The 23,284-nt window shown below is 40.4% G+C and overlaps 4 protein-coding genes across 6 annotated transcripts; 2 read left to right on the top strand and 2 right to left on the bottom strand.

The window, feature by feature from the left end:
* Positions 1-157: 157 nt before the first annotated feature.
* Positions 158-11,831, bottom strand: vps33b (VPS33B late endosome and lysosome associated). Of its 3 annotated transcripts, none has more exons than XM_030077235.1 (24): positions 11,821-11,831; positions 7,764-7,878; positions 6,845-6,925; positions 6,682-6,743; positions 6,545-6,594; positions 6,175-6,242; positions 6,012-6,057; positions 5,827-5,921; positions 4,920-5,024; positions 4,705-4,795; positions 4,549-4,626; positions 4,245-4,318; positions 4,057-4,143; positions 3,840-3,930; positions 3,687-3,761; positions 3,087-3,151; positions 2,925-2,979; positions 2,784-2,830; positions 2,356-2,488; positions 2,173-2,246; positions 1,473-1,574; positions 1,267-1,342; positions 985-1,104; positions 158-444 (listed from the first exon to the last, which is right to left on the bottom strand). In XM_030077235.1, the coding sequence occupies exons 2-24, from the start codon at positions 7,857-7,859 to the stop codon at positions 365-367; spliced, it is 1,851 nt and encodes a 616-aa protein (XP_029933095.1). In that variant the 5' UTR covers positions 7,860-7,878; positions 11,821-11,831; the 3' UTR covers positions 158-364. The 3 variants fall into 3 exon arrangements, with proteins under 3 accessions (XP_029933095.1, XP_029933079.1, XP_029933087.1); XM_030077219.1 differs by lacking the exon at positions 11,821-11,831 and adding an exon at positions 8,232-8,371 and having other exon boundaries at positions 7,764-7,897; XM_030077227.1 differs by lacking the exon at positions 11,821-11,831 and adding an exon at positions 8,032-8,188 and having other exon boundaries at positions 7,764-7,897.
* Positions 8,378-10,578, top strand: hddc3 (HD domain containing 3). Its single transcript, XM_030077299.1, has 4 exons — positions 8,378-8,523; positions 8,618-8,673; positions 9,748-9,988; positions 10,273-10,578. Exons 1-4 carry the CDS (start codon positions 8,412-8,414, stop codon positions 10,401-10,403), a joined length of 540 nt encoding a protein of 179 aa, XP_029933159.1. The 5' UTR covers positions 8,378-8,411; the 3' UTR covers positions 10,404-10,578.
* On the top strand, positions 11,091-17,025 carry mfap1 (microfibril associated protein 1). The gene is made up of 8 exons (XM_030077287.1): positions 11,091-11,298; positions 12,263-12,479; positions 12,587-12,725; positions 12,834-13,021; positions 14,059-14,328; positions 14,501-14,660; positions 14,809-14,898; positions 15,878-17,025. Exons 1-8 carry the CDS (start codon positions 11,217-11,219, stop codon positions 16,055-16,057), a joined length of 1,326 nt encoding a protein of 441 aa, XP_029933147.1. The 5' UTR covers positions 11,091-11,216; the 3' UTR covers positions 16,058-17,025.
* A 171-nt stretch (positions 17,026-17,196) lies between these two features.
* On the bottom strand, positions 17,197-20,259 carry hypk (huntingtin interacting protein K). Its single transcript, XM_030077311.1, has 4 exons — positions 20,050-20,259; positions 19,675-19,730; positions 19,313-19,364; positions 17,197-17,359 (listed from the first exon to the last, which is right to left on the bottom strand). Exons 1-4 carry the CDS (start codon positions 20,209-20,211, stop codon positions 17,264-17,266), a joined length of 366 nt encoding a protein of 121 aa, XP_029933171.1. The 5' UTR covers positions 20,212-20,259; the 3' UTR covers positions 17,197-17,263.
* Between the last annotated feature and the right edge of the window lie 3,025 nt (positions 20,260-23,284).

The following is a 23,284-nucleotide window of genomic DNA, read 5'->3' as shown; positions in this document are numbered from 1 at the left end:
ATAAAACGAACACACTGGTGTCAACCTGGGTGCGGTGCGTCTGCGTCCTGTCACAGCCACCTAAATAACAGATACTATTGTTGGCACACTGAAGAATGCATCTGTGACATAAATTATTTAAAAAAAAAAAAAAAAAAAAATTCAACGAAGAGTAAAGTGTAGTTGTATTAAAAGCATTTATTAATTTTATACATTTTTTTTTTTTTACACTTGATTCGCTATCATACATGGCCAGCAACTTCACATTTTCCCATTGGTAATGCCAGTGGCTGTTAAGACTTGACGTGAAATGTGACGGCAGGAATGTCTGGAATATCTGTCCATCAGAGGGATGCAGTCATTTGTCCTGGAAGTCAGTCAGGATTCATACATGGTTGTCCAGCATGGCCTCTATGAGTCTTGCACTGTTTGTAATCGCAGTTGTTAGCACTATGAATTTGTAACCTAGAAAAAAAAGAGTTTATTAAGGGTTTATTAAGAAGATCCTGTATCAGTATGTCATCATGTTTTTATAATCTTTCACATTCTTTACAAGGAGAATTCCAGTGTCCTTTAGAGTTACAGTACATGTATTATATTATACAAGGAGTTTCTGCTTCCGACAATCTCTCTCTCTCTCTCTCTCTCTCTCTCTCTCTCTCTCTCTCTCTCTCTCTCTCTCTCTCTCTCTCTCTCACTCTCTCAGATTAATTATTCATCTGGGGCATTTTAAAGTCTGTGTAAGTTGTTTTTAATGTGTACAAGAATTAATGGCAGCAAATGGCTGCTTCTGAAGGAGTATTAATGAGCCCTGGTATGTTTGTGCTGACTGCAGACACCAGCAGGAAGAATGGAAAGAAGCACCCTGGATAACTGGCACAAACTTGGCAGAGAAAAAACAAAACAAAACAAAAAAAAACAACAACAACTGGTATTGTCCTTTTCATAATTTCAGAATTCATCACCAGCATTCTCAGATCAGGTCTTTTTTTTTTTTTTTTTTACCTCTCTCTCTGCCCAGGAAACGTAAGGCTGAAATCTCAGAGAAGGTGCAGCCACCGAGGAACATGACCAGGATGATGCGTTGAGCATCACTCTGTGGTCTTAAATCAGCTCCATTGCTGCCTGATGAGAGACAGAATATTCAACAGTCATTTCAGAGAGGTCACAGTGTAGCTACAGGTCAATGTGGCTGAGCTCTAACTGCAATAAAGGACATTGTTAATATTGCCAGTTGAAACAAATGGTTAATGCCGTTGTAAACTTGATGTCATTATCATGTCTAACCTGTGACAGCAAATTCATGCCCGTTGAGCAACCTGGTGACTTCTTCCAGGCCTGTCCAGCCGTCTCGCTCCAACACCTACACGTGACAAATCAACAAGGGAAAAAAATCCTTTGCATTAGCATTATTAATCATTTCTTAATCATTGCCTCTCACCATAGTGAGCAAAGCAGTTGTTTAAACGGATCTTACATGCTGGTTTACCCACCTGCTCAATGAGTTTGCAGCTAAGAGGAATATAGGCACCGCTGAAGATGTAAGCCATGTCTCGAGGAACACGCAGGTCATATTCTTCATCTGACTTAGGCACCTTAACAGAAAACAATAATTTGATAATACAGTTACTAATGTTACACAAAATTTCCATCTGGATAAATCATGATAGCTTTTTAACATCTCAATATATTTTACAAGTCAATATATTTTCTATTATTCCCCATGTACTGCAGAATCTTATACAATCTAGCAACAATTTTATGTAAATAAAATAAATTAAAATAAAATCACTAGGAAACATTTCATATTATCATTATACATCAGAAATTGTGTGTGTTTTATTGAAGTCCGATGAAAAGAAACTATTATAACAAAATGTCTATCAACATAAGGAGCACTGAAATAATATTCATGGTGTAATTAAATCACCAAAATCAGGAACAAAAAAATTGTATAAATAAATAAATAATAAGTAAGGTATCAGTGATTTTAGGTGCTTGGGGGGGGGGTTATGAATTACTGGAGTGGTAAATATGCACAGTACACACTTGCACATTTAATCTCAACACCATTTGAGATGCACCACACACTCTAACAACAGTGGTGAAAATACAAGAGGCCCAGCTCTTAGTGAGGTGCTGTCCCTTTTTTAAAAAAAAACCAAAAAAAAAACAGCAATGTCATTCACTTACTAGACTGAGTCTTCGGCTCAAGGCTCTGAAATTGCTCTTCTTTGCCAAAGAGGAGAAGGCATCAGTCAGCTTTCCTGCACAAAACAATAAGTGGACAATCACATGTGTTTATTAAAATGTCTTTCAGCAGCACAGGACCAGATAAGGAGAAGTAAGGGTGAGTCACAGTAGAGCCTGTTTTACCTGCAGTTTTGTCATTGACCAGTTTGCCCATTTTGCTCTCCATGACAGTGAGAGTCTCCCCTGGCTGCTGCTCCACCAGCAGTCCCAACTGCTTCAGGTTGGCAAACGTGAGAAGGTGGTCCACTCCATAGCTCTGGCAAGGCCATGCAGAGTTCAGGTTATTAGAAAACTGGTTCCTCTGGTGGGTCTAGAGACCACCAGCAGTTCCACAGCTAAATTTGAACTGTTTTTTGTCTACTAAGTCATATCTAACAACAAATATGCTTTCATATGTGGCTCATCAGGAAAAAACATCAGGAGGCCGGGGCTGCGGTCCAATATCTATCGTCTTTGAAAAAACAAACAAACAAAAAAAAACTTGCGAATCTCTGCATTAGAAGACCCAATGCCACAATTTCAGAGTCTAACTTTCTCATGTTAAGACTCACCTGTAGATATTGTGCTTTTAATGATCGATAATCTTTTGGCAGGAGCCCTGTGAAAAAATATAAAGACAAAGGACATAGCTGTTATTACAGTACGAGACAAATTTTGATTCTGCTCCGGTGCTGAATATCAAGACGACTCACCGTTCTCCGTGAGAGACAGAAGACAAAGGAGCCTCAGACTTTCTATCATGGAGACCTTGAGGACATAAAAAGTGAATAACAGAACAAACCCAACATCTAAAAGCAAACTTTTCTGTGATGGTGTGATCACATGTTACCATATTCTACCTTTAAGTAACTCACCTGTCTGTTGATGTGTTCCTCTATGAAGGAAATGCATTCACGGATTTCAAACCCTTCAAGTAAGGCTGAAAGAGTAACAGAAAACAAGATAGAACCAATGTATCGAATACCAACTGTAAACCACCAAGGCTTTCCAAATTTAAAAAGCCAGTGTGTAATCAGTTTTGTAGAACTACCTGGTCTTTCTAGCCTAGTCTAAATTAGCACAGGTTGAAAACATCTGGTTTTTAAACCCATGTAAAACTCTTAATCACACCAGGGCTGGTCATGTGAAATCTATTTGCACACTGTAGCAAAAGCAGGATGTGCATCCTTAAGGAAACTAAGGTCACACATACTGTAGCTACACTGAAAATAATAAATGGCACAAAAGCATTTGTGGTGGTGTAACTGGTCCAAACCAAACCTGATGTTGGATTGCTGCAGATCAGATTTTAGCCACAGTGGGTTGAAAATGTGATGAGGTCTAACAGGTTCATCTATATTTCAGACTTGCAACGTGCAAATTGTTTGTGTGTTGTTTGTCTGTTTGTGTGCAGTTGACATAAATTAACGAAACACCAATTTAAGTAAAATCACAATAGCATGCAGTAATCTCACAATGCTCTGTCTTCAGCAGCTCCTGGAAGTCCTGCTTTGTTTTCTTCTTCATCATTGATTCACTAGCACCAATATCTGAAAGAGAACATGCTTTTCAGCAATTAACTAATACATATATTTGATGAGAAATGACCATAACACTGTGGCACTCACGTAAACTCAGCAGCCGATGTTCTTGTTTTAACCCTTTTAGTTCCTCTGACACAAAAGTCTTCATCTGTTTTATGTCCATCCCACGACGTTTCTGGGGAAATTAAGAAATGAGACATAAATCAGAGTATAATGAAACAAATCAGATAATTCACCATTTGAAAACATTACTCTGGCAAGTTCTGAGACCTGCTTATACGCTGCTCTCACTTTCACTTACATCATATGCCGTCTGGAGATTCCTGGCTTTCTGACTAAGGAAGCCAAAGACATTGGAGAAATGCTCGTTTCTTATTTCATTGAATACCTGCAAGACATGTGAAAGGTAAAGGAGGCACTTCCTGTCAATGATGAAAAAATCCAAAACAAAACACAACAATAGATTGGTATTTCTAGAAAACACCCTACCTTATCTTGAGAGTTCAACATCACTTTTATACTTTTGTCAGAGGAGGTCACATCAGGTCCAAACTCCACACATCCTACAGGACAAAGGATGTGATCATAAGACTACACATCAACACAGAGCCATACACAGAGACGTCCGGCACCATAATATTTTGCATGTGGTAAATGTAATTCTATTTTGACAGGTAACTTGCTAACAAAATGTGAGGCCCTCCAAGTCAAGGGAAAAGATTTCATGGTAGACAAACACACAAATACACACTGAACACAGAAACTGTTCACAGTTTACTGCTATAACACCTACCACATTTGATTCTGAATATGTCATCCACTAGCCCTTCATATACCACTTGTGAGCACAGAGGAGTAACAAAGTCCACATCTGCAAAGACAATGAAAAACTGTTAGGTAGAAAAGCACAAAATGGGAATAACCTGCAGAGGGATACAGGACATCATACCTCTGTCAATGAGGAAAACAGTTCCGACTTCAGCCTGACGAGCTTTTTGCTCTCCCTCCTTGACCTGCTCCCTCCACGATTCATACACCATCTGGAATCAGCCACACAGAGGACATGCACAGAATTAGTGGAGGCTAAATTCTTCATCATGCCTTCATCATCAAAACCTTAGACAATCAGATTAACCAAGATCCTGTAACAGTCTCTGATCGTACCTTGGAACATCGTCCAATCCCGTAGACTTTAGAGAAGGGACCGTAGATGGAGTGGAAGAGATGCAGGGCGCTGCCGCCAGTCCTCACCCACCGCTGGTCTCCCTCCTAGTGAAACATAAGTTACATGGTTTAGCTTTCTCATTAGGCAGACTAGTTACACATCGAGCCTACAAGTATCCACTTAAAGGTGCCCTGTTATAGGAACTCATTGTCTATTTAAGTTCACATAAGATCAAATTTGTTAAAATTTTATATGATTTGGTGTTGAAATTTAAAACAAATTTATTTATACCTTTGCTACAATCCATCCCATCAGGTCATTTTCCAGCATTTGAAGCAGGAAAACTTCACCAAGCATGTTTACTTCATTCAATTTAAATGAGAGGAACTGCTGTTCTCAGCCAACCAGGCGCCACTATTGTGAATGTTGTGCCTGTAATAAATTTGTCTTCAAATTCATTAAACAAATTCCTTTGGTAACTACAATACATTTCCTTTGCTAAATATCATGAAGAGAATTATTCCTATGCTGAGCCATAATATACCGCATCTGAAAAAATGAAAATGAAAATGCAAACTTTAAGTGAACAGTTCTTGTGTGATAGAGTGGATGATGTTGGTTTAATAAAATGCTATACTGCAGATAAATCATAAGCATGGCTGTTGATTGGTAGCACAGCCCTCATTCATGTTCACATGTCCAGGACTTGGAAACTGGAGAGACAAACACACTGTCCAACTGTAGTGATGTGACTGACTCATTCACACTCAGAGAGCGGGACCAAGACTCAAAACAGCAAAAGACCGTATGGAAACAAGGCATTATTGTAACCGTTACTGTCTCAAAATGTTTACAGCATCTGGCACTTGACAGGGAGGGTATTTCCGACCCTGTGTGCATCGTTACCAGAAAGTTATCCCGAAAGAATTCTGGGAGCTCCAGATTGATGATGTCTTCATCCAGAGGAAGGAGATAGAAGGCCCATTCATCAGTGCTCACATCTGTGCAAAGTGGAAAAGAAGATTAGCGCTCACTTTCAGACACTGTGACTCTACTGTAATGAAAAAAAGCCAAATACCATGAAGACCTACCACCAAAGATTCCCTGTTCCTCCAACACCGTCTCACAGGCGTAAAACTGGACGTCAGGGAGGATGACAGAGTACAGTCAGGGGTTAAAGCTCAAGAATTTGACAAAAAAAAGATGGCAAATTATTTTGAGTAATGAAAGAATACACTGAAAAGAAGCCACCACCTTCTGAGGAGTAAATATGATCTTGTATCGTTTAAATTTCCCAGCTGCTTTGTCTGCATTGACCACATCTGGGAAAGGAGGGGACATAAGAAAATCATTTGTCTGAATTTATTATTTAAACTGAAAAAAAAAAAAAAAAAAAAAAAAAAAAAAAAAAAAAAAAAGTCAAACTGTGCACTTTTCAAATAAGATTCTCTAATTTGTTTTTCTAGTCTAAATTTTGTGAGATTTTAAGTGGTATTTGTTGTATAACATTAATTAACAGCATGTCAAATAAGTATTGCTACTTCATATGATTCTACTGAAAGACAATATGAGAATAATGTAATAATGCCAAGCCAGAGATGAAAAATGATTTGACTGTCCTTACCACAGACCCACTTAACAGTCTGGATTCTTGGACGGATCAGGAAGCAGAGCCTATGAGACAAAAAGCAGAATTGTCACACAGTCCAATAACGTGTGTGTCTACAGATGTATCTTAGGATGATGGGCTGCAGTGCTTACTGATCTGAAGTGCTGACAACAGGTTTGTACTCCACTTTGTAGAGTTTGTCGACCTCATGTTGCTGTAAGGAAGGGGGGAAAACAGTTGAAAATATTATCTGAACTGCACTGTACCTCCGTCCACTGTTGGGGTCACTCCGAAAAATAACATGATGAGGTTTACCTTTAATGTTGAGACATTAGCAATTCGATCCAAAGGGCTCATCAAGTCTGCCTCAATGAAGAGGTCCTTCTTCCCCGGCAGCTGAGAGACAAAGACAATAACAAAATACACCGATGACCTGCATGGTCTCACACCAACACACTGGTTTCAGTCAGCATCAGCCTTTTATTACGTACTGACTCTCAATCGTCCAATCCTGTGATCCACTGCTGCTGTAATGAAGCTTCGTCCCTGAGCTCAGCTACAGAAAAAGTCTGTATAGTTTATTGATTGATTTAATTGTTCCATAATGTTTTTGTAAATTAATTCTTCATTTAAAAGCAGGAATATGTAGTAAATTTTATTAGTCTTGTTCCAGTGGACACCATAAAGAGAATAAAATTATGAGGGCATCTCTGATTCCCTTTATATTTTTTGGCATAAAAATAGAAAATATTGAACGATGGCACAAACTATCAGCTCTCAGAAGCTTCAGTATAAAACACTCTGTATTTACCTGCCACAAGCAAACTCAACCGATAAGCATCTCTAAACAGACACATTCCAGTTCCTGACTGCAGAGCGGCTCACAACAAATCCAATCATGGTTTGTTGTGCATTAAAATTAAAACTGAAACCAAACCAACTACTACAAACACACATATATATGAAAAATACATCATGTGTTAGAGGAGACAAATGATAGGGACAAGCTGTACACACAACACTGTGATAATCATTTTCCTTTTTAACTGATTTACTAGCCAGTTAGGACACATAGACAGACATACACAGACAGACAGACACTGACAGAAACAGACAGGCAGACAGACAGAGACAAGCAGAGACAGACAGACATACACAGACAGACAGACACAGGCAGGCAATCAGAGACAGACAGGAAGACAGGCAGACAGAGAGACAGGCAGACAGACAGCACCTGTTCCAGCAGGTAGATGAGCTGGTCCCTGGCCAGCCTCTTGAGCACAGAGAAGTCTGGCAGCTCCGGTGAGTCTCTCCTGGCGCTGTGAGCCATGCTGGATCACCGAGACGGACTGGAAACACCGGCCCTCACTAGACACACAGGGAACACACGGATGTTACCACTGTAACACACTCTCTCACCACAGAGACGAAACACACACACACACACACACACACACACACACACACACACACAGGGGACTCCAATCTGTGCTGCAGCTAACCTCGACCGCTGCTTAAGCTAGCTAGCTTGTTGGCTAAAAACAACTCCGTACAAGCAGGACTGACTCTGACATACACCTCAGAATATCCGCATCAATAAGAAAATTCAATCACGACAACAGCCAATAAAATGGCGTAACATATACAATTTAACGCGTGTCTAACCAACAGTAGCCAGCTGTTAAATTACATGTCACTTTACCTTCTTCCGTAGTAGCTAAGTCACAGGACAGGACTGGACCCGGATCCTGTCAACTCGAGGTTGTTTCCCACCGGACGTCATAAAAAGTGCACCGGGTCGGTTTGTGTACTTTGGAGTTGGGACCACAGCTTCAACTCCGACACGACTTTTAAGCATTTAATGTGTCGCTAACTCCTCATAATGAATTCAGAAGCGGTAATACTGTTAGAGACGGTTAACTTTGCGGCAGAAAAACACCGAAATCAGCGGCGGAAAGACCCCGAGGAGACGCCGTACATCAACCATCCGATAGGTGAGGAGGCTCTGAGGCACACACCCTGCCACCTGTCATGTCTCTGTCCTCCTCACAAACACAGCTAATCTAATGCTCACAGTTTTGTTTTAAGGAGTGGCGAGGATCCTGAGCCATGAGGGGGCCGTCACAGACATCGAGGTGCTGCAGGCGAGTAGTCGCTGTTGTTATTGTTGTTGTTATTGTTGTTATTGTCATTAGGGTGGTGTCCTTCATTCTGCTGCTGAAACACACAAGTCACCGCTCCGCCCCGCACTCACTACAGTTTAGTAGATTTTTTTTTTTCCCCACTAGTTTTGATTTTTTTTTTATTATTATTATTATTTTAGTTTTCAATTCAGTTTAGTGTCAGTTAATTCTCCAGAGTTTCAGTTTGGTTTTTATTGTTTGAAAATATTTAGTTTTAGTATTAGATTTGTTATTATAATAAGGATGTAAGAAGTTCGGAATAGATATTACAGTACAAACCCAACACTGTGTGACTCCCCGTCTCAAAACCAGCAGCACCAGCCACCTCCTCATGCTGTTGTGTTGACGAATTTGACCAAATTGAAAACTATATAAAACTATATATATATATATATATATATATATATATATATATATATATATATAAACAGTGTTGTTTCTGTTAGCTTTCATTTTTTTTCTAAAGTCTGGTTTTATTTTTACTTCAGTTAAATATTTTTTTTTTCCACACGTAGTTTTAGTTTTTAGTTAAATATAATAACTAGGGCTGGGATGATATGTTTATCCTCTGATTCGATACTGCTGTGATACTTGGGTACTGATTCAATATGTATTGTCATTCTTAAGCATTGCAATTTGATATCATGATGTATTACATTTTTTGTTGTTTGAATGATCCTCTAGTTTGGGGATGTGAAATTTCATGAAGCTGTGATTACCCTAAAGGTAATTTTATACAGTAATGTCAGGTTCCTAAAAAAATGCTCTCACTACAATGAAATGGCTCCTATGGGGGTTTACATCATCACACATGAATAAAATGTGGCTCATAGAATCCACAAGAGTCTCAGCTTTCAAGTCAAACCCAACACTGAGCCTGGGAGGTGAGCCTGTCTGCAGAGGGGAGACCTATGGGTGACCAGGGAACCCATTTTCATTCAGAGATCTGGAGGTCAGAGGTCAAGGGATTGGTTTTCCACCTTCCCTAATAATAACTTGCTCTGCACCGCCCCTGTTTGTGTAACGTGACTGCAGGCCGCTTTGCTGCACGACACAGTGGAGGACACAGACTGCAGCATCGCCGAGCTGGAGGCAAAGTTCGGAGTGACGGTGGCGCGGATCGTCCAGGAGGTGACGGACGACAAAACGCTCCCCAAGCAGGAGAGGAAGCGTCTCCAGGTGGAGCACGCACCTCACCGGAGCCACCAGGCCAAACTGGTCAAACTGGCTGACAAGCTTTACAACCTGAGGGACCTCAATCGCTGCACGCCCAGAGGTGATCTCTATCTTACTTACTTACTTTTAGTTTCTCCCCTCACCTTTTAGTGCTGTCTTTAAGTGCTGCTGTGAATGTGATTTTATTTTTTTTACTCTATCCATTTCCTATAAATATTCATATTTTTTCTGCTATCCATCTATTATTTTCAGCTTTTTGTACCATGTTTATCATATTCACCATCTTTCTTGTTTAGTGTTTGTTCCTCTTTCTGCTCCATGTTGCCTGATCACGTTGCAGGGCAGCCTAATTGTGCGTTGTGTGTGTGTGTGTGTGTGTGTCAGGCTGGGCAGCGGAGCGGGTCCAGGAGTATTTTGTGTGGGCGTCCCAGGTGGTGAGAGGCCTGAGGGGCACCAACGCAGCGCTGGAGGAGAAACTGGATGAGCTCTTCAAGCAGAGGGGTGTGGAGCTCTGACGTCAGAGCCTGAGGCACACCAGGAAAAACAAAGACTCTTTAAACTCCAATTAAACTACATATTTTATTAAGCTGACTGATTTTGATTATTTGAAGTTTACAATCTAATTATTTTCTTGTTTGTGTTGATTTTTTTGTCTGAAGGGAAATAATAAATACACACTATGTAACAAAGGATATCTATTGTCTTACATGTATTTAACTCACAGACTTAATTCACATTAACAGCAACAAATAAATAACACATGGGCGGTGTGGGTGAGCTCTACATCATACAAACTGGGCCAAACAGAAATTCAGTAAAAATGATACCTATCAGATTGCAATGCAGAATACAATATCTACATTAATAGAAAGCTTCCAGTTTAACATTGACCTCCAACTGTATGAGCATTTATGAGATAAATTTATCAAATAATAAATACATTGGAGATTAAATGACTTTAAGGGAATATAAATTTACACCAGAGCTGTTTACACTAACACTCTTTGCAACCAGAGACTATTTAATTAATACTTGTAGTGTTTTTTTTTTTTTTTTTTTTTTTTTTTTTTTTGATTTTGTTTTTTGTTTTTGTTTTTTTTGCATTCATTCATTAATTCATTTTTATTTATTGAGAAACATTTTTCTGACAGTTCGTGTTAAGAGAGCAGAGACATGTTTCTGGTCGGAACACAATCCACTTCCTGTCGCCGGCCCGTCTTCAGTGTTACACTTCCGCTGCAGTGAGGAGAGGAAGCATCCGCCGAGCGTGTTTTGTCCAGATATTTAGTCTAGTTTTGCTGTGAAGGTAATTTGTTGTTCGGGCAATCATGTCTGGACGTGAGGCCCTCAACATGAAGCTGCCGCCGATCCAGTCCACGGCCGGAGCCGTGCCGATCAGGAACGAGAAAGGTGAGATTTGGTCGCAGCTAAAGGCTAACGTTAGCAACATGCTAGTGCATTAACGAACGTTACACGGCGCCGCGGTGTAAACCTTTAACATTTACTAACTTTTTATTCGGGTTTTGGGGTGTGGTAGTGGAGGTCAAACTGCACCAAACTCTTACTTATTTGTCACTTATACAATACTTTGCTGCCTGTCTTTTGTTTGTTTATTTGTTTGTTTGTTTGTGTTTTAGCTTTTTGGGCCACATAATAAACCCACGACGACTCCACAGTAACTGTTACTGTGTTTGTGTTTATTTACAGTGTTTACAGTGATGTTTGTTTGCCATGCGATGATGATGATGATGATGTGGCCGGGGGTCATACTTTACTCTCTGTGTTGTTACTGTTATGTCAGTTTGTAAAAGAAGCTTTATATGTGACTTTAGCTCATCATCAGATAAATGCGTCTTGCTCTGAATGGTGGATTAATATAAGTTCAGCATTTCATTATAAAAAGTTGTCTTCATCCTTTTCTGTTAAACTAACAGAACACACGTTTCTTTATGGTAAAATCTCAGAAATACTGTAATCTTTAATCCAGGATAAACCGGGCCCTGTTGTGTTTTGTGTATTTTCCGTGTGAAACCTCTCCACTTCTCATAAGCATGTCAGTCAATATTTGGATATTGAGGCTTGCAGATGTGTGAAATATTTGTCAAATGAATTGTGTCTGTCAGTGTTAAGGTCCATAACTCCTATGAGGTGTTTAGTGTCAAAAATTAATGTCAGATTCTAGTATTTCCCAGCTAGATTGTGTTTAACCAAGTGAAATGATTTTGTGTGTGAGAAACTTCATGTAAAGCCAGCTAAGTCTTTGCTGCTGTTTCTGTGGCCACATATTCAGGCAAGCATTTAATGTTCAGTAATGATGTTGTGTCACAGCTTTCACACAACAAAAACCTCCAATGACTTGCCCTTGATTTTCCAGGTGAGATCTCTATGGAGAAGGTGAAGGTGAAGAGGTACGTCTCAGGTAAGCGTCCCGACTATGCTCCAATGGAGTCGTCGGATGAGGAAGAGGAGGACTTCCAGTTTGTGAAGAAGGGAAAGGATGTGGAGCCGGAGCTGGAGCTGGAGGAGGAGGAGATCTCAGATCCACGTCTGAAACGTCTGCTCAACCGGGTCTCAGAGGACGTGGAGGAGAGGTATTTTCTATGAGGGCGCCAGGACGACATGCTCCAATAACCACTCACTTTTGTTCACAGCAGAAATGCTAATCTGATCCGACTGTTCTCCGCTTGTTCTTCCTCAGGCTTGCCAGACACAGACAGATTGCAGAGCCTGAGCTGATTGCGGAGAGCAGTGAAGACTCTGATGAGGGGACCTGGCATCCAGAACGTGAGGAGAGTAGTGAGGATGAAGAGGAGGAGGAGGAAGAAGTGGACGATGAGGTTTCTATCAGTTTATTTTTATAAGAAGAGTTCTCGGTGGAGGAAAAAAAAAGTGTTTGCCTTTTCAGGATTGGAGTGGTTCATCTTTACGTCTTTCTCCCTCTGTAGGAAATCGAGAGGCGGCGAGCGATGATGCGCCAGCGAGCTCAGGAAAGAAAAAATGAGGAGATGGAGATCATGGAGGTGGAGGAGGAGGGGAAGTCCGGGGAGGAGTCAGAGTCTGAGTCTGAATATGAGGAGTACACAGACAGCGAGGACGAAGCGGAGCCTCGGCTGAAACCAGTGTTCATTCGCAAGTAAGAATGCACATGAAGGGAATGCTTTGGCTCAGCACAGACGTACAAGTGTTGTCATTTTGATTTTTAGTCGATTCATTTTTGCCGCCAAGTATTGCCAGATTGCGGAAAAATTGTTTCTGCATCAACATTTTGTTACCATTATCAACTCATTGAAACATAAATGTTGTGTTCAACTTGAATCCCGTTTTCTCATCTTTATATCTTGTTGCAGCTCTCAGTTACAGTCCTAACAGATCAATGGACACTACAAACCACTCAAAGCGTGTCCTCATACAGTATTGATACAGTATTGATGTCGATGTAGTGAGACACTTATATAGCCGATTTTCCCTTGATCCATGACCTGACATGGTTTCACTGTCTGTTTCGCATTTTGCCCCACTTTCACAGTAACACATGTATAGAGGTATTAACAGCCACCTGACAGAGCAAACAAGGAACATCAAAACTATACAGGGTTCCCACGGATCCTTAAAATGACATTAAATTAATTAATCTAAAAATCAGGCCTTAATTGATATTTAAATGTCTTAAATCAGTCTGAAAGTCCTAAAAATGAGAAGTGGGATTTTATGAACGTTTTTTTTTTAGATAATTTGTTATATAATTTATTATTTATTAATTTCTTCATTTTGGTTAGAAAAATTGGCTGAAATTTCAATTCCATGGGGCATTAAAAAAGTCTAAACTTGAACTGTCTGTAAGCTGTAGGAACCCTGCTCGAGGAGAAAGGCCTGACTTCAGATCATTTTGAGGAAGACATGCTTCAGGTTGAGTTTTGGCGAGTCCCAGTGACTCTGTGGGACTGTATTGCAGAGCTGAAAATGGACGAAATAGTGTCTAAGTCTCAAAGTGCATTGCTGGCAACAAGGCAGTTATTAGCACCTCCTGACCTTAATGAAAAACGCTAAAACGAATTTTATTTTTCTGCATCAGGTACACAATCCCTTGCCTACTCCAAACAATTTCAGCTGTAACACTTTAAAACCACAGTGTTGAGTTAAAGTGCGTCTTTCTGTCCGTTTACTCCACAGGAAGGACAGAGTGACGGTAGCTGAGCGCGAAGCAGAGGAGCAGAGGCAGAAAGAGCTGGAGGCTGAGGCCAAGAGGCAGGCAGAGGAGCGGCGGCGCTACACCCTGAAGATCGTGGAGGAGGAGGCCAAGAAGGAGTTTGAGGAGAACAGACGCACACTGGCCGCCCTGGAGGCTCTGGACACAGACGGAGAGAATGAAGAGGAGGAATATGAAGCCTGGAAAGTCCGTGAGCTCAAGCGCATCAAAAGGGACAGAGAGGCCAGAGAAGCGTGAGTACAGATAGGATTTGACTCCCAAATATCAAACGTTATCCCTGGTTTTAGACAACAGTTGGATTGCAGTGTGAAATCATAGGTAGTGCAGGGCCTTTCATTGATACTGGAGCTCCTGTGAAGGACTTGATCAGTGCTTCAGGCGGTGATTTGTGGTGTTTGTTTGTAGCATCGAGAAGGAGAAGGCTGAGATCGACAGGTTCCACAGTATGACGGAGGAGGAGCGCAGAGCAGAGCTGCGCAACAACGGCAAAGTCATCACCAACAAAGCCTCCAAGGGCAAATACAAGTTCCTGCAGAAGTACTACCACAGAGGAGCCTTCTTTATGGTGAGTCACTTAGAAAGGGAATTTCACTAAGGTCTCTGCAGTTTGACTTTGACATAGTGTGTGTACTGTGGCATAGTGAAGCATGGACACACCTCAGAGGCCTACATCAGTGCTGAATGTGTTTTTGTGTTTTTTTTTTTTCTTCCAGGATGAGGAGCAGGAAGTGTTCAAGAGAGACTTCAGTGCACCTACTTTGGAGGACCATTTCAACAAAACCATCCTACCTAAAGTCATGCAGGTCAGCTGGATTATTTATTTTATTTTTTGTACGTCACATTTCACTATCTGGAAGGCTGGGCAGTATATTGGTATTATATCGACATTATGATATGACGGGCATTTTGGATAATTCAGTGCTGTGATTTGGCACACTCGTGGTCTTTTCCTGGTTTTTAAAGATAGATAGATAGATAGATAGATAGATAGATAGATAGATACTTTATTCATCCCCCAGGAAATTCACATAAGGCAGCATTACATTGAAAGGATGCAGTTTTCTGACCTTATTTGGGTGTTTGCCTCCACCTGCTTGGTCATCATATCCACATTACTAATTACTGTTTATTAAAAATCTTGCGTGTGCATTTCTCATGAAAGCACCAGTAATCATCCTTGCAATGATTTTGAGATATTCAAGGATCATCGTGATATTTGCTTTTATCCATATCACCCAGCCCCGGCTGTATGTCACATGCTTGTTTATTCAAGATGAGTCATGGCAGTAACATTACTGATCTGTTTTTAATGTATCACGTGTAGGCCTAATCTAATTAAAATCTTACCGAGCTGGTGGGAAGGTTTGACATCTGGGACGTCCCAGCTGGCCACTGAAAAGCAATGCATTATGGTGCACTATGTAAAACTGCATTGAAGTGAGGACCCTTTAGACTCATTTGGCATAAAACAATTGGATGGGAAATTTAACAGCTGAATCTTGGATGATTGTCAGTCGGCCTGACTCACTGAGACGTTTAGTTTATTCCATGTTTTTTTTTTTTGTTTTGACTAATGGTTTCTGAATCCAGTCAACCCTCAGTTTTGCATCTTTTCAACATGGTATCTCACAGTCTTTAACCTGCTCTCCTGTTGAGTATTTAAAGCATATTGGTATGGGAAATTTCCTGTTTGTTTTCCCAATGCAGTTGATAGCGAGTGACTGCAGGGTTAGTGATGTAATTCACTGATTTGACCTCCTGTGGTTTGTTTTCCCTCATAAGGTCAAAAACTTTGGTCGCTCTGGACGCACCAAGTACACCCACCTGGTGGACCAGGACACCACGTCGTTCGACTCAGCCTGGGCGCAGGAGAGCGCTCAGAACAGCAAGTTCTTCAAGCAGAAGGCCGCCGGGGTGAGGGACGTGTTCGACCGGCCCACGCTGAAGAAGAGGAAGACCTAAGTGTGAGGAGCTGGAGCAAAACCTGCCAGGCTCGCTCTCCAGCCTCACAGACTATTCTTAAAGACATTTTCGGTGGATCTATTGATCTCCATCCTGTTGGATTCAAGGATGCCTCGCTCTACTGGGTTGTTTTTATAGAATAAAGAAGAAAAATTGAGGCAAACTGACTCTACCCCCCTGATCTGTCCATTCACCAGAGAAGAATAAGATTAACCAAGACTTATTTGCATGAGTGCTCCTCAGCCGCAGTTTGAGAGTGGTTCTTATTATCAGTAGCAATACTTTTGCAAGACACAAAATTCAATTAGTTTTGATTCTTTTTGTCACGTCACAAACTGTAAATACATGAGTAAACAATTGCATTTCACAAATCCTAAGGCAAAAAAAACCTTAAAACGTTTCACTTGAAAGTTGACCCAAGACCTCAGAAAAACTGTTCAAAGCTGCTCTATTGAAGCTGAATGAGGGAACAATTTTGTGGATGTTGCGACAGCATTTCTTGGTTTTACTGGGGTTTGGAGAAACTTTGTAGCTCAGATGTGTTTTGCTCATTAGACCTCAAGTGTGGGTTTTGATGTAGCTCTTGACAGCTTTTGAAGACATTTGAAGATTCAAATGACCAAAACTCACTGCAGCAACAGGTGAATTCTGATTTTGGGTGAATTTTAACTCCATAACACAGTGGTTGAGTCACTGCATCTTAAAGTGAGCAAAGAGGAGATACAAGCAATATATTGATTGTGGACTGACCATTAATCTTGGTGAATCTTAATGATTTTTTTTTCTATAACCCAGATATTTCCTCAGCTGTCCACACTCATGAGGGCTTAATAGTGCTGTGATATAATTTTGTAAATACCATCTTGTATCGATACTTAGTATACAACTTCTTTGTATTTGTCAGCCACTATACCTCTGTATTTGACAGTAATTTTAAGTGTTTGTGAATAAAACACATTTTCCTTTCATTCCTTTTATTTTTTTCCCACATGGAACAAAATGCAGATATTAACACTTAACTATTGGCAAAAAGTAGGCAAGCCAAATGTCAAGTTTTACTCAGAAAATAATAATAAAAAAAAAAACATTGGGATAAAGAACACACCACCCAGTTCAGTTCAGCAGTGTTAACGCGACCCCTCGTAGAAACATGAAGCAGTCCCGTGTGTAAAAGCTGCTGCTCCTCAGGTGCCGAGGTCCATCCAGTCAGTTGGTCAGAGCCACCAGAGCCTCCACCACGTTGCCCATGTGCTCCCTCAGGCTGCGCTCGGCCACGCCCCGCGAGATCTCCATCTCGGACATCTGGACAGCAGCAGAACCAAAGACTCAGAATCTGAACTCACAACACAAACTCAACACTGGTACCACCATGTTTTCTCTGCAATCTAAAACATATCAAATATTGACTGAAAAATGTCTACCAGTAAAGAAAAAAGATTTTGAATAGAAACCTCTGACATTGTCCCAACTTAATTTAGAATAGAACAGAATAGAAGCCTTTATTGTCATTGCATCTAGACACAACAAAATTGTAGATGCTACTCCGAGAGGTGCAAAACACCATAAAAAAACAGACTTCAAACCACTATTCACACTCGTCACACATACATCATTCACACTCATCATACATGCACACATACAAAGAACATGATAAGCTGCCACAGGATAAGCTACCACACCATTTACAACATCATACATATGCATTAAGAAAAAAATATCTATATATGTCTATCTATATATCTTTATATCTATCTATCTCTATATCTCTCTATAGATAGATAGATAGATAGAGTTCATATAGGGCAATCACGGCCTGACTGTGATACCAAGTGCCAATGCAAGACAGCAGTAAGTGAGTCCAAGTACAAAGTTAGCAATAGATGAGCCCATGCTCAGTGCAAGATATGCATGTGTGTAGTGTCAAATGCAATTATTGAGAGTTTACACTAGTAATGGCCTGAGGAAAAAAGCTGTTTCTGAATCTGGATGTGTGTGTTTTGATGGATCAGTAGCGTGTGCCTGATGGCAGCAGCTGAAACAGAACATGGCCAGGATGTGTGGAGTCTTTTGCTATGTTGGAGGCTCTTTTAAGGTAGCGAGAGGTGGTTATGCTACTGAGGGAGGGCAGCGAGCAGCCAATGATTTATTCAGCTGAGCGTATTACTTGAGAAAATTTACATTATAAAAAGGAATAATAGAAATAAGTTAATTTAAATGAAAAATTTCTGCATCTATGCTGTCAAAACTGGTAAATGCAACACAATACTATGTTTGATATTTAAAAAATTAAGAACTACAATGATACCATGCCAAACAAGAAAAAAACGACACTCGTGACCTAGACAGCGTGGAGGCGTCTTTTGCACAGCAGGTTTTGATACGTTGGTTGCTCCTGGGTTCGGCTCCTGGCATCAGTTTTATCAGTTTTATCAGTAAGTTCAGCTCGACTGGGACTGGAACATATAGCGGGCTGTTTGACACGGCTCAATGTTTTCAGCTGTTTGACTCGTTCAGCTTTCAGGACGCATTTGGTCAAGGTATTGCATGTTCATGTACTGAATTCAAGACTGAATTTAATCACCAGAGGTATGGCAGTAGTGCTGAAATTTCACCTGCTGTGACAGCAACCACCTGTCTTACAAACTAGACAACCAGAAATGAAAAAAAGCTACACTGAAACTAAAAAAAAAAAAAAAAAAGGTTTAAAAAAAAACAAACAAACAAAAATGTGTACGAAAAACAAACAAAACAAAAACAAAAAAACAGGAACTGGAAACTACCATCTGTATTCATTTCAAGGTTCAGCCAAATTATTATTAATATTTTTTCTGCCTCTTTTATGTAACCATGTAACAATTCTTTATCAATCAAAACCTTTGGTACAGACAAATAGACAGATAGATAGATAGAGCACTGTACAGAGACACTGAACAAATATCTTTAAATTGCATGTCTAAATCTTTACATTTTTTCCTTTTAATTAGTTTTTTTTTTTTTTAATTACCAGTATATATATTTATCTGTATATAATTCTAACAGCATTTCCACTGTTTAATGTACACTTACTACACTTGCTTAGGCAATGTAAATGTCTGTTTCCCATGCCAAAAAAGCCTCTAATTAACCTTTAAATTAACAGAGAGACAGCCAGAGACACACACACACACACACACACACACACACACACACACACACACACACACACACACACACACACACACAAAGCATCCCAAAGTGGTTTAGTGAGGAACTTACGATTAGTTCTACGTCCTCTTTCTTGATGGTGACTTTGGCCAGCTCTTTTTCTCTGAAACGACGAGACACAAACAGTGAGCAGGTCCAGTCAGCAGCTCACGGGTTTTGTACATGACAGCTCAGCCTGCAGCCTCCCCTTCACTACAATCTGTCAGCAGGGATTTGTTTTGGTTTCTCCTGCCTCAACTCTCTGTCATTTTCCAGGTGTCACACCCCACACAGCCCCTTGAGCCCACAGCCTCAGCTCCCAGGTGTTGAGCAGCTCACCTGGAGGCTTTCAGCATCCACAATGTGTCTGATATTACACACACACACACGTGGTATTTTAATATTAAGGCTGGGTGAGTCAACACACATCCTACCTCTCTTGTTTGGCTTTCTGTTCTCGCGATCTCCTGTCTCCAATCACTGACATGGCCTGAAACAGAAAAAAACACCGGTACAGGATTAAAAACAAACAACACCAACAACAAAAACAGTTAGCGGTACTGCTGGAGTTATTGAATTATTAAAGTAAAGTAGCAATTATTAAAGTAAAGTAGCAACGATATGAGTTTATTAAGTATCTATTTGGCCACATAACCAGCCGCCTAATGTGAATACAGTAAAGAATCAGGGTTAGTGTATGACAACTTAAAACTGTGTATTTGCAGACTCAGTAGTAAATGTGGTCCTGAGTGGTGATGTGCTCCTCACAGGAGACCACATGCTGCCCGGCTAGCGTCGGCCCGTCTCACCGTTTCCAGGTCGGAACTGGAGATTTCCTTCTCCTCCGCATAGTCCGTGACTCTCTCCAGATCCGCGGCTCCGCTATCATGTTTCCGAGGCTTTTCCACCGGCTTCCCAGTGCAATTTTCCTCGGCTTCCAGGTCCAAATCGACGTCTCCCTCCGCCGCCATGTTTGCTTCCGTGAGGCCGGAACAAAGAGAAAGAAAAGGTTTGTTCCCCCCGGACGTCGGAAGGAAATGTGTGTAGCACCGAAGGGATTTTTTTTTTTTTTTTTTTTTTTTTTTTAAAGGAGAAATCCGCACAAATTTCGTTGGCCGGTGAGTATTCAGAGTTTTTGAGGAAGAATTTCTCTCTCAGAAAGCCAGAACTGAGACTGTTGATGGTGTCAGTCACACTTGTCAAACATTATGTTTTGGTAGAAAGTAAAAACCCTCACTGACTCCAAACTTAACCTGTATGAAGCCTTATAAAACATCTCTGCAAGATTAAATATAATCACATCAACAGTTTCTGAATTATGGGCTGTGGTCTATTAGGTGGTGTCACAGGTTATAGGATGACTGCAAAACAGATTGTCTTGGAGTCTGCCAATTAAGGGTTTCTACTTCAAACTGATGATTAAAACAACTTTAACTGCACATAACACGTAACACTTGAGTTTTGCTGAAATAAAGATAATAGTCCCACAGTTTATTCTAACACACTTGATGTGTTGAGACAGTAATAATGGGATTTTTTTTTTTTTTTTTTTTTTTTTGACTATTGGACTAATTGGACTACCTATTCATAGAAATAATATGGACCTACCTATTTATAGTTATTCACAGAACACACATAAGGGTGTCTTGAAGGTGAAATTTTTACTCTTGTTAAGAAATACAAGGTGATGTTTGTGCTTGACTTCATTTTATATCTCCTACATGGGGAACTCGTTTCAAAATGCCAAATGCTCAGTATGGTGAACTGATCAGGTGTTTGTTGGCTCACGTTCAGTTTTGCAGAGCACAAATGAATGGTGACAAAAGGAGATTATAGGGTTCACTGTGTATATAACCAGAAACTCCATTTACTGTAAATTACTCAGTAGAAGATGACACTTAGTGTGCAGTCATTTTGGCGAGCATATGTAAAATGTAATCCATGCCTCTTGTCTGATTTCACCTTACTTGCACATTCCCCAGAAAACTGACCTTTTCTATTTTGAGCTCTCTAAAAACAACTAAAGTTATGCATCTCAATTTTAAATCTCTGTGTATTATTTCATTCCAACTTAATTAGTTAACAAGTCTTTCTAAATAGGACGTTTTTTTCCCAGAAATATCAATCTAACAGATTTCCCACAGCTAAATTTGTATGCTGTTACACAACGCTTTTGGACCAAATCCATCAAATCCATCAAAATCCATTAAGGACGGTGATGCGCGAGGGATTTTCTGGGGACATGTGCACATTATGTCATTCACAGTTGTAATCACAACTTTGAATCAATGATCATTTTTGTCCTAAAGCACAACAGCTGCTAAGTTTACCATTTTTTGTCAATGCAGCCATCCCAGGCAGTGTGTCTTGATGGCTTATTTATTTTCTGATCTCTAGCTGTGGGGCTTAATTGTTGATGTTCACATTAATTAATTGAACTGTCCAAGACACCATGTGTAACATACTGATTTTACTGATGACGTGTTATGGCTGTATTGTCTGAAGGGCTGAATAAGACAGTTATGTGCTCTTTGACTGCAGCACTCAGTCACCACACGCTCCTCCTAGTGCTATTCTTGTCCATTATAAGGGGTTTACTTGTCCTTTTTATTGAGTAACCTGTCAACTGCTTCCTGCGTCTTTCAGACTTTCTTGTCCTTTCTTGTGCATTAGCCCTTTCAATCCAGCCTCCATAATCAGATTAAGGCAAGAGAAACCTCCTTGTGCCATTCAGCCCTGCCTTGGTCTGAAATCACATCAGCGCTTTTTGATTTTCCTTCATTCAGCTTTCATTCAGATCAGCTCGGGGGATGTGTGTGGTCGCAGGGGCCCGCAGAGATGGCACCAAGGCCTGTGAGACGCTGCTGTCGTCATGCCAACCCCTTCATCCTGCTGTATGACTGATCACCGGGAGCTCTCCTCACCCCAAGGCCTCTGGGAAGTGATGTCGCCGCGCTGTCTTCTGGGCCAGGTGAGGCTTTAGGTGAACCTGCAAGATCAGTGTGAAGGCACGATTAAAGGATGACAGCTACCTCTTGATATGGAGAAAAAACAAACACATCAAAGCATGGCATTAACTCAAATTTGTGCATTAATACATGATTTATGATTTAAGAAATTAGATATTAGTAGGATTCCCTGGAAGTAGGTTTGACAAAAGCTTGTGTAATTTACCACTCTGGTTTTGCTTTACCAGATGGACCGTTAAGACGTATCGCTTTAATCCCTTAAGGGTTTACATTTAAAAGAAAAATCCGCCCTAAAAAGCTTTCCACTTTTAGAAATAAACAAACAAACAATCAAAAAACAGCAACTGGTGATGCATTTTGCATTTTGGGTCCATTTTGTTGTTCAGTGATATATATTTATATCATTCCAGTGCATAACTGGCTAAAATTAGATGAAGCGAAGTCGTGTTGAAACAATTCCAGCACCTACAATGGAGTTTGACAGCAGAAAATCTTTCAGCGATGTAAAACATATGCAGTAAACATCAGATTTTGGTGTCAACATTAAGAGCTTCTTTTTCAAGCACCCATCATTTTGCACCAACATTCAACAAATAGACGTGGAGAGGTCCATTGTAGAGAGACAAACAGGAGCCTCAGTGAAACAAGACATGCTGCGTGTTGAGCGACGGGTCACGGTTACAGTAACCGTAACTCCTCAAACAATCTGCCCTCAATCTAAGGCCAGAATATGAGAAGGGCCAACGCACAGACGAATGAATGGGTACATTGTGTTGCTATGGGAATGTCAACATGACTCGGTGACTCATATACAAAGTCTTTATTTCATTTTAAACTTCAGTTCATTTTTTATCGCTCTAAATCTAAAATTGTGTCCATATACGTGTCATCAAAACATAGTTCGCTCAGAGGAAAGTCTTGGATAAACTATGAATGGAGACTTTTCCTCTTTCTTTGTCTGGCGTTGATCCAACTGTTATTACACAAGCCTATTGAAACCATAGATTGAATGCTTTCACGCAAGCAGTGATTTGCATCCTCTAATTTGCTTTTGTTTGCTCTCTTTGGCACCATT

The sequence above is a fragment of the Myripristis murdjan genome, chromosome 3 (genome assembly GCF_902150065.1).
Source record: "Myripristis murdjan chromosome 3, fMyrMur1.1, whole genome shotgun sequence".
In the NCBI taxonomy this organism is placed as follows: domain Eukaryota; kingdom Metazoa; phylum Chordata; class Actinopteri; order Holocentriformes; family Holocentridae; genus Myripristis; species Myripristis murdjan.
Note: the sequence above shows the minus strand (reverse complement) of the source record. Positions and strands in the feature narration are given on the sequence as shown.

What these genes read in the sequence shown, in the direction of transcription:
- vps33b (XM_030077235.1), bottom strand. Translation starts at nt 7,859, where the DNA reads ATGGCTCACAGCGCCAGGAGAGACTCACCGGAGCTGCCAGACTTCTCT. An exon ending in CTAATGTCTCAACATTAAAG is followed by an intron (nt 6,744 to 6,844) that starts GTAAACCTCATC and finishes CCTTCCTTACAG; the next exon opens with CAACATGAGGTCGACAAACT. An exon ending in GTTGTCAGCACTTCAGATCA is followed by an intron (nt 6,595 to 6,681) that starts GTAAGCACTGCA and finishes TTTGTCTCATAG; the next exon opens with GCTCTGCTTCCTGATCCGTC.
- hddc3 (XM_030077299.1), top strand. Translation starts at nt 8,412, where the DNA reads ATGAATTCAGAAGCGGTAATACTGTTAGAGACGGTTAACTTTGCGGCA. An exon ending in CAGACATCGAGGTGCTGCAG is followed by an intron (nt 8,674 to 9,747) that starts GCGAGTAGTCGC and finishes ACGTGACTGCAG; the next exon opens with GCCGCTTTGCTGCACGACAC. An exon ending in CAATCGCTGCACGCCCAGAG is followed by an intron (nt 9,989 to 10,272) that starts GTGATCTCTATC and finishes TGTGTGTGTCAG; the next exon opens with GCTGGGCAGCGGAGCGGGTC.
- mfap1 (XM_030077287.1), top strand. Translation starts at nt 11,217, where the DNA reads ATGTCTGGACGTGAGGCCCTCAACATGAAGCTGCCGCCGATCCAGTCC. An exon ending in GACAGAGAGGCCAGAGAAGC is followed by an intron (nt 14,329 to 14,500) that starts GTGAGTACAGAT and finishes GTTTGTTTGTAG; the next exon opens with CATCGAGAAGGAGAAGGCTG. An exon ending in TCCTACCTAAAGTCATGCAG is followed by an intron (nt 14,899 to 15,877) that starts GTCAGCTGGATT and finishes TTCCCTCATAAG; the next exon opens with GTCAAAAACTTTGGTCGCTC.
- hypk (XM_030077311.1), bottom strand. Translation starts at nt 20,211, where the DNA reads ATGGCGGCGGAGGGAGACGTCGATTTGGACCTGGAAGCCGAGGAAAAT. An exon ending in CCAGTTCCGACCTGGAAACG is followed by an intron (nt 19,731 to 20,049) that starts GTGAGACGGGCC and finishes TTTCTGTTTCAG; the next exon opens with GCCATGTCAGTGATTGGAGA. An exon ending in AAGAGGACGTAGAACTAATC is followed by an intron (nt 17,360 to 19,312) that starts GTAAGTTCCTCA and finishes GCTGCTGTCCAG; the next exon opens with ATGTCCGAGATGGAGATCTC.